This window comes from Hemicordylus capensis, chromosome 3 (assembly GCF_027244095.1).
Source record: "Hemicordylus capensis ecotype Gifberg chromosome 3, rHemCap1.1.pri, whole genome shotgun sequence".
NCBI lineage: Eukaryota > Metazoa > Chordata > Lepidosauria > Squamata > Cordylidae > Hemicordylus > Hemicordylus capensis.
The window spans coordinates 355,228,686-355,240,659 of NC_069659.1; the positions used below are offsets into that span (position 1 = coordinate 355,228,686).

At 47.9% G+C, this 11,974-nt stretch overlaps 1 protein-coding gene across 1 annotated transcript; it reads left to right on the forward strand.

The window, feature by feature from the left end:
* The first annotated feature begins 454 nt into the window (after window positions 1–454).
* Window positions 455–5,021, forward strand: LOC128348928 (cytoskeleton-associated protein 5-like). Its single transcript, XM_053304689.1, has one exon. The coding sequence runs from the start codon at window positions 721–723 to the stop codon at window positions 4,555–4,557; it is 3,837 nt and encodes a 1,278-aa protein (XP_053160664.1). The 5' UTR covers window positions 455–720; the 3' UTR covers window positions 4,558–5,021.
* The last annotated feature ends 6,953 nt before the right edge of the window (window positions 5,022–11,974 follow it).

An 11,974-nucleotide genomic window follows, 5' to 3' on the forward strand; every position in this document is an offset into this window, starting at 1 on the left:
TTCCAGGGCTAGTTCTTCAAACCCATGAAGCCTTCTCCTGTTAGGACTGCATTCAAGCTGCTTCAGGGTCTTCTAATGCTCTCCCTCGCCTTTGAGGCGAGCCCCAAAGCTCATTCAAAGGCCTGAGTCTGGCAAACTTCAGTGGCATCCTTACCGGCAGTGAATCTCCCAAGGCCCTGGAGGACTTTTAACTGTCTCCCCAAGGTCTCTGGAGAGGTCTTCCCCAGTTCAGCTGTCTACAGTCTTTTTAACTGGAAGTGCTAGGATCTGAATCAAGGGTCCTTTCAGCATGCAAAGCATGTGCCCTAACAACCAGCTGCAGCAAAAGTATGCAGAAGCAAGAATTCTATAGGGACTCACCATGGCTGCTGGTTCACTCTTCCTTCGGTCTCTCTGTCCTCCACTGCTGCCACATTCTTGCTAAAGCATCGATGACATCACAATGACCCATGCTAGTCTTCAGCCAGGGGTCATCACTTATAAGCTGGAGCAGTAGCCACATGGGAGAGCCCCCTTCCCCAACCTCTGGGAACCATCAGCTCCTTTCTGGAGGAGCAGGCTGGAGGACGGGGGTAGCGAGGAACATCCAGAGATACCCCTGACCTCTCTCTTCCCCCCAGGAATGTACTTTGCGCTCCCTGCAGAGAGCCACCCAAGGGAGGGCAAAGCCACCATGCCACACATGTCCTGCCAGAGTTCTAGAACTCAAGGTCAGTGAAGATGCTCAATCCAAAGAATGGGCCTGAGAAGGAACTTTCAGAAGAATCATGTGAGCTTGAAGCGGCTGCTGTCCTCCCAGCATCTTGCCTTCGGCATCTGGACAGCAGCAACTGGAAAGAGCGGATATCCTGTCTGGAGGCATTTGAGAAGGCTGTGGAAGTGATGGAGAAGAACCAGATGCCTTGCCAGGCTCTTGTGAGGCTGCTGGATAAAGAACCAGGATGGAGGGAAACCAAACTCCAAGTGATGCAGAAGAAGTTGCATATTGTCACCCTCATTGCCCAGAGAGGAAACTTCTCCAAAACCTCAGCTCAGTTTGTCCTGGGGAACCTAGTGGACAAGGTCGGAGATGTCATCTGTGGCAGTGACACCAAAGAAGCTCTGACTGCAGTTGCAGAAGCGTGTGGATTGCCCTGGACGGCAAGGAAGGTAACGGAAGCAGCCTTCTCACAGGACAGCCCCCGAACCCATTCAGAAACTCTCAACTGGCTATCTAGCGTCATTAAGGATTTTGGCTTCGATGGCATGGAAGCCAAGGCCTTGGTGGGCTACATTAAATCTGCCTTGACTGCTGCTCACCCAGATGTGCGGGCATCTGCCTTCAACCTTCTGGGGGTTATATATCTGTACATTGGAGCCCCACTGAGGACATTCTTTGAGGATGAAAAGCCGCCTCTTCTGTCTCAGATAGATGCGGAGTTTGAGAAGATGAATGGCCAAAGCCCACCCTCTCCTTCACGAGGCCGCTGCAAATTCTGCAGGGATGATGCGAATGAACAGAGAGGAGGGGATGCCCAGAGCCGCAGGAGGAATGACACCGCTGACATTAGCAGGAAAATCTCTGCAGAGCTGATGCTGAAGATGCAGGATACGAGCTGGAAGATCCGCAAGGAAGGACTGGAGGAGATTGTGAGGATCCTCACTGATGCCACATCCATCAAGCCCACCATTGGGGATCTTCCAGTTGCCTTGAAGGCTTGTCTGTATGATTCCAATAAAGCTGTTGTGAAGCAGACCCTCATTGTCCTCCAGCAGCTTGCAAGGGTTATGGGGCCAGGCATCAAGCATCATGTCAAGGCTCTGGGGCTGCCCATGATCGCGGTCTTAAGAGAGAGCAAGAGCAACTTGCGAGCATTGGCTTTCACCACTCTGGAAGCCTGGGCTGAGCAAACCAGCATGAAGGAATGGCTGGAAGGGGAAGAGCTCTTCAAGGAGCACCTCTTCCAGAGGCAGGGGATCCTGGGGTGGCTGGCTGAGAAGCTGCCATCCACTAGTTCTGTCTCCGCTGATCTGTTTCGCTGTGTGCCTCACCTCTATTCAAGCATGGAGGATCATCATGAAGAAATGCGCCTAGTAGCCCACGAGGCCCTGCCCTTCTTCCTGCTCCACCTTGGTTTTGAGAAGATGTCTGAAGCTGCTGACAAGCTGAAACCGTCTTCCCGAGACCAGCTGCTGCCTATTCTGGAGAAAGCCAAAGCCGGCCGGCCAGCCAAGCCCACCATCAGTTTTGCCAAAACATTTTCCAAGCTACCGAGGGGAAAGTCATGGTCCAACTCGAGCTCGACTCCCACCAAACAGAGCAGTCTGGCCTCCATCCCTACTGAGAGCCCAGAGTCAAGTGAGCTGAACTTGGAGGTCAAAAAAGCCAAGTCAGAAGGAGCTGTCCAGAATACGAAGAAACCGCCAAGCATCAAGCTGCCGTCAAAACTGAACACGAAGGAAGACAGCAGCCAGAAGGGGCCCATTTTCATTGTTGTTCCCAAAGCAAAGGAGCAGAGGGTGAAGGATGAGAAGGCTTTGAAAGTACTGAGATGGAACTTTAGCACTCCAAGCAGCAAGTATGTGGAGCAGCTCAAGGGCCAGATGTGTGGCTGCCTCTCCAGCTGGCTGCAGGAGGAGCTGTTCCATTCCAACTTCCAGCACCACATCAGAGCCTTGACCGTGATGACCAAGCATCTGGAGAGTGAGAAGAATGGAGTCATCAGCTGCTTGGACCTCATCTTGAAGTGGCTCACTTTGCGGCTGTTTGATACCAACACGTGGGTGCTAATGAAGACTCTGGAGTATCTCAAAAGACTCTTCAGTCTGTTGATTGAGGAGAAATACCAGCTGACAGAGAGTGAGGCATCTTCCTTCTTTCCTTACCTCCTCCTGAAAATGGGGGGGACTAAGGAGTCCATCCTCAAGGAGGTGCGGGCAATAGTGAAACAGATAACCCTGGTTTATCCAGTTTCCAGGATTTTCTATTTCCTCCTAGAGGGAGCCCAAGCCAAGAACCCCAACCAGCGGGTGGGATGCTTGAAAGAGCTGGGGTGGCTGCTCAAGGCGTATGGTCCAGATGTGTGTCAGCCAAACCCAAGCAAAGCCTTGAAGACCATCATCACCTTGACAGGAGATTCCAACAACGCTGTCCACAGTGCTGCCTTGAAGGCCATCGCGACTGCTCGGGATGTGTATGGAGTAGAGGCCTTCAAGACCATTGGGAATATATCTGAGAAGCACATGAGTCTATTGGAGGAGAGCATGAAAGAGGTAGCAGCCAGGCAAGGCAATCTGGGCATTAAGGCATGCTCAGGAGAGGGGTCCAAACGCAGCTCGAGAACCAGCAATTACACAGAAGAAGACTATTTTGTTCCCCAGCTGGAACAAGTTGAGGTGAAGGATGCATATCCCTTGGCTGTCGCCAAGGTCCCACAACCAACTGACATTGTCCCACATGGCACGAACCTCGACTCTCCGGCAGAGAGCAGCATCACTTCCAACATCAACATGATAATCTGCCGCGTAGCCAGTGGCAACATCAGCACCAGTATTGAGGCCTTGGTGCAGATCAAGGAGATTCTAAGGCAGGAGGACATTGGGAAAGCCATGTCTGGCCACATCAACCAATTTCTGATAGCCACGCTCCGGCAGCTGAAATTCATCCATCGTCTTCATGTTACAGCCGAGGAGAGGAAGGGGAAGGAACAGGTCACTGAGCTTTACAGCTGTGTCATCTGCAATATGGTCTCCCTCTTCCAGATGGGGAGCCTTGCTCAGGAAGCATGTGCTGGGGTGCTGAAGGACCTCATGAATACTCTCATCAGCTTGCTACTGGATTCGCCAGTTGATGAGCTTCAGAAAAGTCAGGAAGCGACCCAATCTGTCAATCTCTTGATAAACAAGATTCTGGAGAAATCAGACCCAACCAGAATTCTCAAGACCTTGCTTATCTTACTCCATGAAGGTTTGACAGCTAACACCAACCTTCTTGGCTTTTCTGAACTGGTGGCCAAGTGTCTGTGGAAAGCCACCAGGCTTCTTCCGCAAACCATCCATAGCATCCACTTGGACCAGCTCCTGCTGGAGACCCACATCTTCATGAAGGCACTGCCCAAGGAAAGGCTGAAGCAATATGAGAGCAGTTACCCACACCGGGCACTGAAGACCCTTCTGCACACCCTCTGCAAGCTGAAGGGAGCAGAGATCTTAGACCATCTGACACTAATAGAGAACAGAGATGAGTCTGAGTTGGAGGCCCACCTGTGGAAAGTTGTGAGGCACTTGGCAGAGCAGTCTGGCATGGATGGGGACAAGGAAACTTCTTGCCCTCCTGAAAGTGAAGTCAACTGTGCTCTGGCTGCACTTTTCAAGAAGATCAACAATAAGGAGACTGCCAGGGCAGGCCTTGAGGAGCTGTACGAATACAAGAAGAAACACCCTGATGCAGACATAGAGCCTTTCTTGAAAAACTGCTCCCTCCTCTTCCGGAGTTACGTCAAGCATGGCTTGGCTGTGATAGGGTCAGAGAGAGAGAGCAAGCAGAAGAACTGCTTTTTGACAGGGAAGCCTGCTTAGACAACGGCTGAGGTCACATCCCCCACATCCAAACAGCTCCAGTAGAGGCCCTGGTTCTGGTCAGTCCATAATTTGCCCAGACATAGTTTTCACTGGCCCTCTTCTTTCAGGCCTTTCGTATCACTGATGAGGTGAAAAGTAACCAATAAAAGCAGCCACCTACCGAAAGCAAAAGAGGTGCCACCACTGAAGTCACTCTGGGGGTCATCAGGGTTCACTGGACAGGCGGTTTCAGGTTTCCTGTTCTAGAAGTGCCCTAGTCTTTTCAGCTCTAGAACTCAGCAGTTCAGAGGTAGAAACATTTGCTTTGCATGTATGAAGTCTTTCCCTGCTTCCATCATTGACAACTCCATGAGAAGGATCTCAGGGGGCATCAGTACAAGAACAGAACGAGAGCTGGGCCTTCATGGCTCAGTGGGAGAGCTTCTGCAGTGCCGGATTAAAGGAGAGCTGGTGTAGGCATTTGCGTATGGTGGCAAAATTTGAGGAGTGGCAAATTTTGCTGCTCCTCACATTTTGCAGTAGTGGGGTGTGTGTGTGAGGAGAAAGTCCTCCCCGCTTTGCGTTGTAAAAAACAAACGCTGCTGCGTGGTAGCAGCAGTAGCTGCAGGGGTGGCTGGGGAGGGGAGCGTTCCTCTTTACCTAAATATTTACCTAGGGAGGGAGGGTGGGATGTGGCAGTGGTGGCGGCTGCAGGGAGGGTGGGGGGGGCAAGGAGGGGAGCAGTGTTCCCTCTAAGGCATGTGCACATGCCTGCGCTCACATGTTTTTTGATGTCCGCTCAGTTTATTTTAGATCCTGCTCAGGTTGAATCAGGTTGAAGAGTCCCCCCCGCCGTTACCGGGACAGGAGGAGGCGAGCTCCTTCCAGCTCCTCTCCCTGCTCCCAAGTGACTGGAAGGGCCTCTTGCCTCTCCGCTGAACAGCCCATTTCCGGCCTTCCTCCATGTGGAGGAAGCAGAGAGGCGAGAGGCCCCTGCAGTCACTTGGGAGGAGGGAGAGGAACTGGGAGGAGCTCACCTCCCATCCCGGTAACAGGAGGCACTCTCCCCTTCTTACTCCACTCACCCTCCCTGCCGCCACTGCCACGGCCACGCCCCATCCCACCCTCCCTCCTCCCCACAGCTACTGCTGCCACTGCACAGTGGCATTTTTTTGTTTTTTACAATGCAAAAGGTGGGGGACTTTCTCCTCACCTCCAGCCTTGCTGCAGCCACTGCCACTGCGCCCCGGGCAAAGGGGGAAAGTTTCCCCTTGCCCCGCTTTCCGCAGCCTACTGCTGCTGCATGGTTTGTTTGTTTTAAAGGTAAAAGGGCGGCAAAAAGGCTAATCCAGCCCTGAGCATCTGCTCTGCATGTCGAAGGTACCCAGCACAGTCCCTGCAGTCCCTGTTATTTCCCAGCATGCAGCAGGGCTCACCAGTGACCATCGAGAGTCAATGCAGGGAATGCCAGGCTAGTTGGACCCATGCCCGGACTCAAAAGGAGTGAGCTACCTATGTCCAGGGTGGCTGCTAATAGGCCGCAGAGACAGTAGATTAGCTGACATGGACCAAAAACATGGCTTGCTTTCTTAAAGGCTTACATTGATAAGAAGGGCTGAGTATAATCTGAATAAATTGTACAAAACTTGTTTTGCATAAGCTATTCTGGTTTTGCTGATGGGGAGGGAAAAAGAACTAGGGAAGTCTGATCAGGGGAGGGGTTGTAGCTTAGTGGCAGAGACTGACATCCCAATGAATGCTGGAACGGAAAGGTTATGCTGTCGAGTTGGTGTCGACTCCTGGCAACTGCAGAGCCACGTGGTTTTCTTGGTAGAATACAGGAGGGGTTGACCATTGCCATCTCTTTCGCAGTAGGAGAGGATGCATTTCAGCACCTTCCTATATCGCTGCTGCCCGATATAGGAGTTTCCCATAGTCTAGGAAACACACCAGTGGGGATTTGAACCAACAGCCTCCTGCTCTCTAGGCAAGTTGCTTCCCCACTGTGCCATTAGGTGGCTACACCAGTGCAAACATGTTGCACTAGTGCAAGGATGTTGCACTTGTTGGTTCTGTTAAGTTGGGAGCTTGCGTTCCAGACTGTAAGGTCCTTCTCACAACCTGCCCTATCTACTACTACTACTACTACGAATATTTATATGCCAGTTTTCAACAAAACTTCACAAAGAGGTTTACACAGAGAAATAAAAATAAATAAAGATGGCCCCTTGTCCCCAAAGGGCTCACAATCTAAAAAGAAACATGAGGTAGCCACTAGAGGGATGAGGTGCTGGGGTTGGATAGGGCCAGTTGCTCTACCCCTCTGCTCAATAAAGAGATTCACCACTTTAAAAAGGTGAATCCCAGGTAGGGCTGGTCGTCTGCACCCCCAGGATTGCTCCCAATTCCATCCCTCTCCCCCTGGGTGGCCCTGATCTTCTAATCAGGCTTAAAGTGAAGTATGTGCTTCCTACCTCACTCAGTGGTCATGCGAAGCTCTCCAATGCTGGCAGCTGCTCCCGGTCTTCTGGCAGCCATCTTTGTCATAGAGCTGAGGGGAAGGAGCAGCCAGGCAGCACGGAGTTCTCCCAAGGCACCACACTGCTTGTTTGGTGCATTGTGGGAAACCTGGAAGCCCTAGCTTCCTTCTGTTAGAGAGCTTGGAGGGAGGGGAGATTTCTTTATCTACCCCAGCTGTGGCAGAAGCACACAGGTAAGGAGAGCATTAATACTGTCTGGAGACATGGAGTTAAAGTTCTAAATAAAGTAGTTTATTTAGGAAATTCATCAAGGAGATAGACAAGCCTACATGCTAGGGTTGCCAACATTTCATTGCTAGAATGAGAGACACAAGTTTGTGGGGGCTGGCTGGGGCAGGTGGGAGGTGCTTGCAGTGTTAATAACGTCTTCTTCATCATGAACCCCACCGCCCACTGAGATCATCAGGAGAGGTCTGTCTGCATTTGCCACTGGCTCGTCTGGTGGCTACTCAGGGATGGGCCTTCTCCGTTGCTGCCCCAAGGCTTTGGAATGCGCTCCCTAGTGAAATCAGAGCCTCCCCATCTCTGACAATTTTTTAAAAGTCTTTAAAGATGCATCTGTTCACCCAGGCTTTTAATTGATACTGTTTTGATTGTTTTTAATGTTGTTTTAGAATATTGTTTTTAAATTTTTAAATTGTTGTGTTTTAATTTTTTTGTTTTTGTTTTTAACTAATGTTTTACTGTTGTTTTTATCTTGTTGTAAACTGCCCAGAGACGTAAGTTTTGAGCGGTATAAAAATATGTTAAATAAATAAATAAATAAATAAATAATGAATAATCAAGAGTCTGAGTATCACTGACATATATGTAATTGAATTATATGCTACTGAATAATGCCAGCATTGTTATTATTTAGAACAGGGATTCTCAACGTTGGGTCTCCAGATATTGGACTTCAACTCCCATAATCCCCAACTAAAGGCCACCAGGGCTGGGGATTATGGGAGTTGAAGTCCAATAACATGTGGGGACCCAACATTGAGAATCCCTGATTTAGAATATATTTGAGTTATGCCACTTTTCAACCAAAAACTTCTCAAAATAAGAAGCTGCTCGCCCTGCCACCAAAATGAGGGACAAATGCTACCTCTCTAGGGACCAACATTTCATCCCTGAAATGAGGGACATCCTGCGTAATGAGGGACAGTTGGCAACCCTACTACCTGCCTAGCTGCTTGCTACATACAGGAAGAGGAAGAGGAAGAGGAAGAAGAGAATGAAACCTGAGACTCTCAGTCTAACAAAGGGGAAGTAGAGTAGAGAAAGCGTATTCAGAGAGGGAATCCCCTTGCTCACTATCTCTACCCCTAATGCCCTAGTGGCCAATAGGGTTGCTGGGGCTAAGCTTCAGTGGCATCAGGAGCTGCATCTCCAACACCTCCCCCCACCCGCCGTCCCAATCACCTCTGGGTTCAACGCTGCACCACTAGTGTGGGCATGCGGGCAGCAGAGCCCTGATTGGTCATGTGGGAGGAGGAAGGTAGCTTCTTGCCTTCCCTCCAGCTCCCTGCCTGTTGGGTTGCGAGAACCACCTTTGTGTGGCCATTCACGCAGCTGCCCTCTTGGGTCCATGGACTCATACCAATTGGCCTTGCGCTCTCGATATTTGCAACTTTCTCCTGGGTTGAGCTGCAGAGTGAGCTTGCCTTTGCCAAGTGCCCCTCCTTGCTCTGCAGCCACCTCTCTTCCCATTCATCTCCGAGACCCGGCATGCTCTGTTTTGCTTCCCTTTTCCATCTTTGCATGACTAAACTTCCCACTGCTTCACAAGCAGACCTGGGGCAAAGAACGTCTCGGGAAACTCATTAGGTGGGGTAGTTAGGGGAGTGGTCTCTTTGGTTCTTCATATGGGGAGGAATGCACAGAATGGCAAACTGCTTGCCAAATACAGAAGAATGCCTGGTGCAAGAGGGTTGCTGGAGATACCCATAGGATGACGCTCTATTATACAGATCATAAGTTCTTATTTATTTATTACATTTCTAAACCACCCCATCCAAAGGCTCTGGGTACAACAAATTTAAAAAGACATAAAAACACACACAGTTTAAGACACAGTGCTAAAAACAATTCAAAAACCACTACTATACTACTACTACTACTACTACTACTACTACTACTACTATTGTTTACACAGTCAGACAGGTGGTATTGACTGGTTTGTTCCATCCAGACATCGAGTCCTTCCCAAGGACCTGGGAAGGGATGGCTGAATTCCACCATCAATGTTGTTGCTCTTATTATAGATATCGTTGCAGAACATAGGCTGTTCCAAATAAAGTTAAATTATTATTATTATTTTACACAGCCAGACAGGTGTTATTGACTGGTTTGTTTTATCCAGACATCGAGTCCTTCCCAAGGACCTGGGATGCCAGAATTTTATTGTCAATGTTGTTGCTGTTGTTATAGATATCGTCGCAGAATATAGGCTGTTCCCAGTAAAGCTGCTTTTTGTAATTGGCTGATGGTGATTTCTGTGATCCCGATGGTGTTGAGGTGCTCTTCAAGGTCTTTTGGAACTGCACCCAGGGCGCCAATTAGCACTGGGATTATTTGGGTCTTCTTCTGCCACAGCCTTTCAATTTCAATTTGTAGATCTTTGTATTTTGTGATTTCTTCTATTTCTTTTTCTTCTATTCTGCTATCCCCTGGTATTGCTATGGCGATTATTTTGACTTTTCTTCTTCTTCTCGACTACAGTGATATCTGGTGTATTGTGTGGCAGATGTTTGTCTGTTTGTAGTCGGAAGGCCCATAATATTTTTACATCTTCATTTTCTATCACTTTTTCAATTTGATGGTCCCACCAATTTTTGGCTACAGGTAGCTTGTATTTTTTGCAGATGTTCCAGTGTATCATCCCTGCTACTTTGTCATGCCTTTGTTTGTAGTCAGTCTGTGCGATCTTTTTACAACAGCTGATCAGGTGGTCCACGGTTCCATCTGCTTCTTTACAAAGGCGGCACTTGCTGTTTGTTGTGGATTTTTCGACTTTTGCTCTTATTGCAGAGCATGATTGATGGTCATGATTTTCCTGGTCTTACGATCTAGCATCTCTAGCATCTAGTTTGGACTTGAGGATTTTTCTAACTCTTCTGATGTATTCACTTCCCATTTTTCTTTTAACTTCAGTGTGTGCAATGTTATCAGCCTGGAGAATGCCCAAGTATTTGTAACGTTCTTTCTCTTCCAGGTTCTTGATCTTGCTTCCATTGGGCAGTTCTATTCCTTCTGTTTTTGTTATTTTTCCTCTCTTCATTATTAATGCAGCACACTTGTCTAGTCCAAACTCCATTGCTATATCGCTACTGAATATACGGACAGTGTTTAGCAGTGATTCGATTTCTGACTGGGACGTTCCATACAACTTCAGATCGTCCATGTACAGCAGATGGTTGATTTGACTGGATGTTTTAGATGTTTGGTATCCGAGGCCTGTTTTGTTTAGTATTTGTGAAAGTGGGGTCATGGCGATTACAAACAATAGAGGGGATAGTGAGTCCCCTTGGAAAATGGCTCTTCTAATGCTAACCTGTCCAAGTGTCTCGCCATTGATTGTTAACTGTGTACTCCACATGCTCATTGCTTTAAAAAAAAATAAATATCTGAATGTTTTTGCTGACACCAGTTGTTTCTAAACATTTTAGTATCCATGTGTGAGGCAATGAATCGAAGGCTTTCTTGTAGTCAATCCATGCAACACTTAGATTGGTTTTTCTTCTCTTGCAATTTTCTAAAATCATTTTGTCAATCAGCAGCTGATCTTTTGTGCCTCTGGTGTTCGGGCAATTTCCTTTCTGTTCAACTGGAAGCTGTTTGTTAGTTAATAAGTGTTGCATCACTTCATCTGCTATTATTCCAGTTAATAATTTGAACATGGTTGGCAGGCAGGTGATCGGTCTATAATTACTTGTAACTGCACCTTTTGCTGGGTCTTTCATTATGAGATGGGTTTTCCCAGTTGTTAGCCATTGTTCAATATCACCTCCTTGCAAAATGTGATTTTCATTCTTCAGCTACTTGTCTTTCATATCTTTCAATTTACTAGCATCTGATCTAAGCCTGGAGATTTTATTTTCTAATCTGATCTTCCATTTAGGTGATGTACTGCTTCCTTTTTTTACAGGTCCACTGATCTTATATCCGAGCTCTTGTGTTGTTATTGTTGCTGCACTGTACATTAGTTGGTTTGTTTCTTGCAAATTATTGGTTGTTATTTCTGCAAGTGCAGCATTGACATCTTTTAATGCCTGAGCAAGTTGTTTTTTGGCAACTGTTTTTACAGCTGGAAGTCGAACCCTGGTGGTTGTTTGGTTCATGTGCTCAGTTATTTTTTGATTTAGTTCTTGTTGCTTTTCTGTTAAACGGCATTTGGGGTTTTGAGGTGAAGGCAAAGGGGCGGTTGCCTGGTTTTGATTTTGAAACAGTTCAGCAATAGTGGCATCTTCGATTTCCAACACCTCCTCCACCTGCGCCTGAGCAACTTCTTCAATTGGTGGTAATTCTTCTTCCATATCTTGAGCCTGTTTTGCTCTTTGCAGTTCTTCCAGCTCAACTCCTGTGAATACTTTATTTCTTATTATGAATCTTCTCTCGTCTGCTAGCCTTTGTTCTGTTATTTCTGTGTCTGGATGCTTCTCTTTCCAAATTTGGTACATTCTTTTTAAATAACCTCTTCTAGTTGGACTAGACTTGTAATAGCAGATCATTATTTCCTTGTTGGCATTTTTCGTATATTTTTTCCGGTTCAGCGATGTTTCTTCCAGTAACTTTGCTGTCTCCAGCCCTGGTTGCTCAGCTGAAGATCCTGAGTCCTGTTGCCCACTTGCCACCAGATGTCCAGGGACTCCAGCACCTGGCGCGGTCCTTGTTGACCCGGGCGACGACCG

Bases quoted from the DNA above. Each gene is read 5' to 3' on its own strand.
- LOC128348928 (XM_053304689.1), top strand. From the start codon at position 721: ATGCTCAATCCAAAGAATGGGCCTGAGAAGGAACTTTCAGAAGAATCA.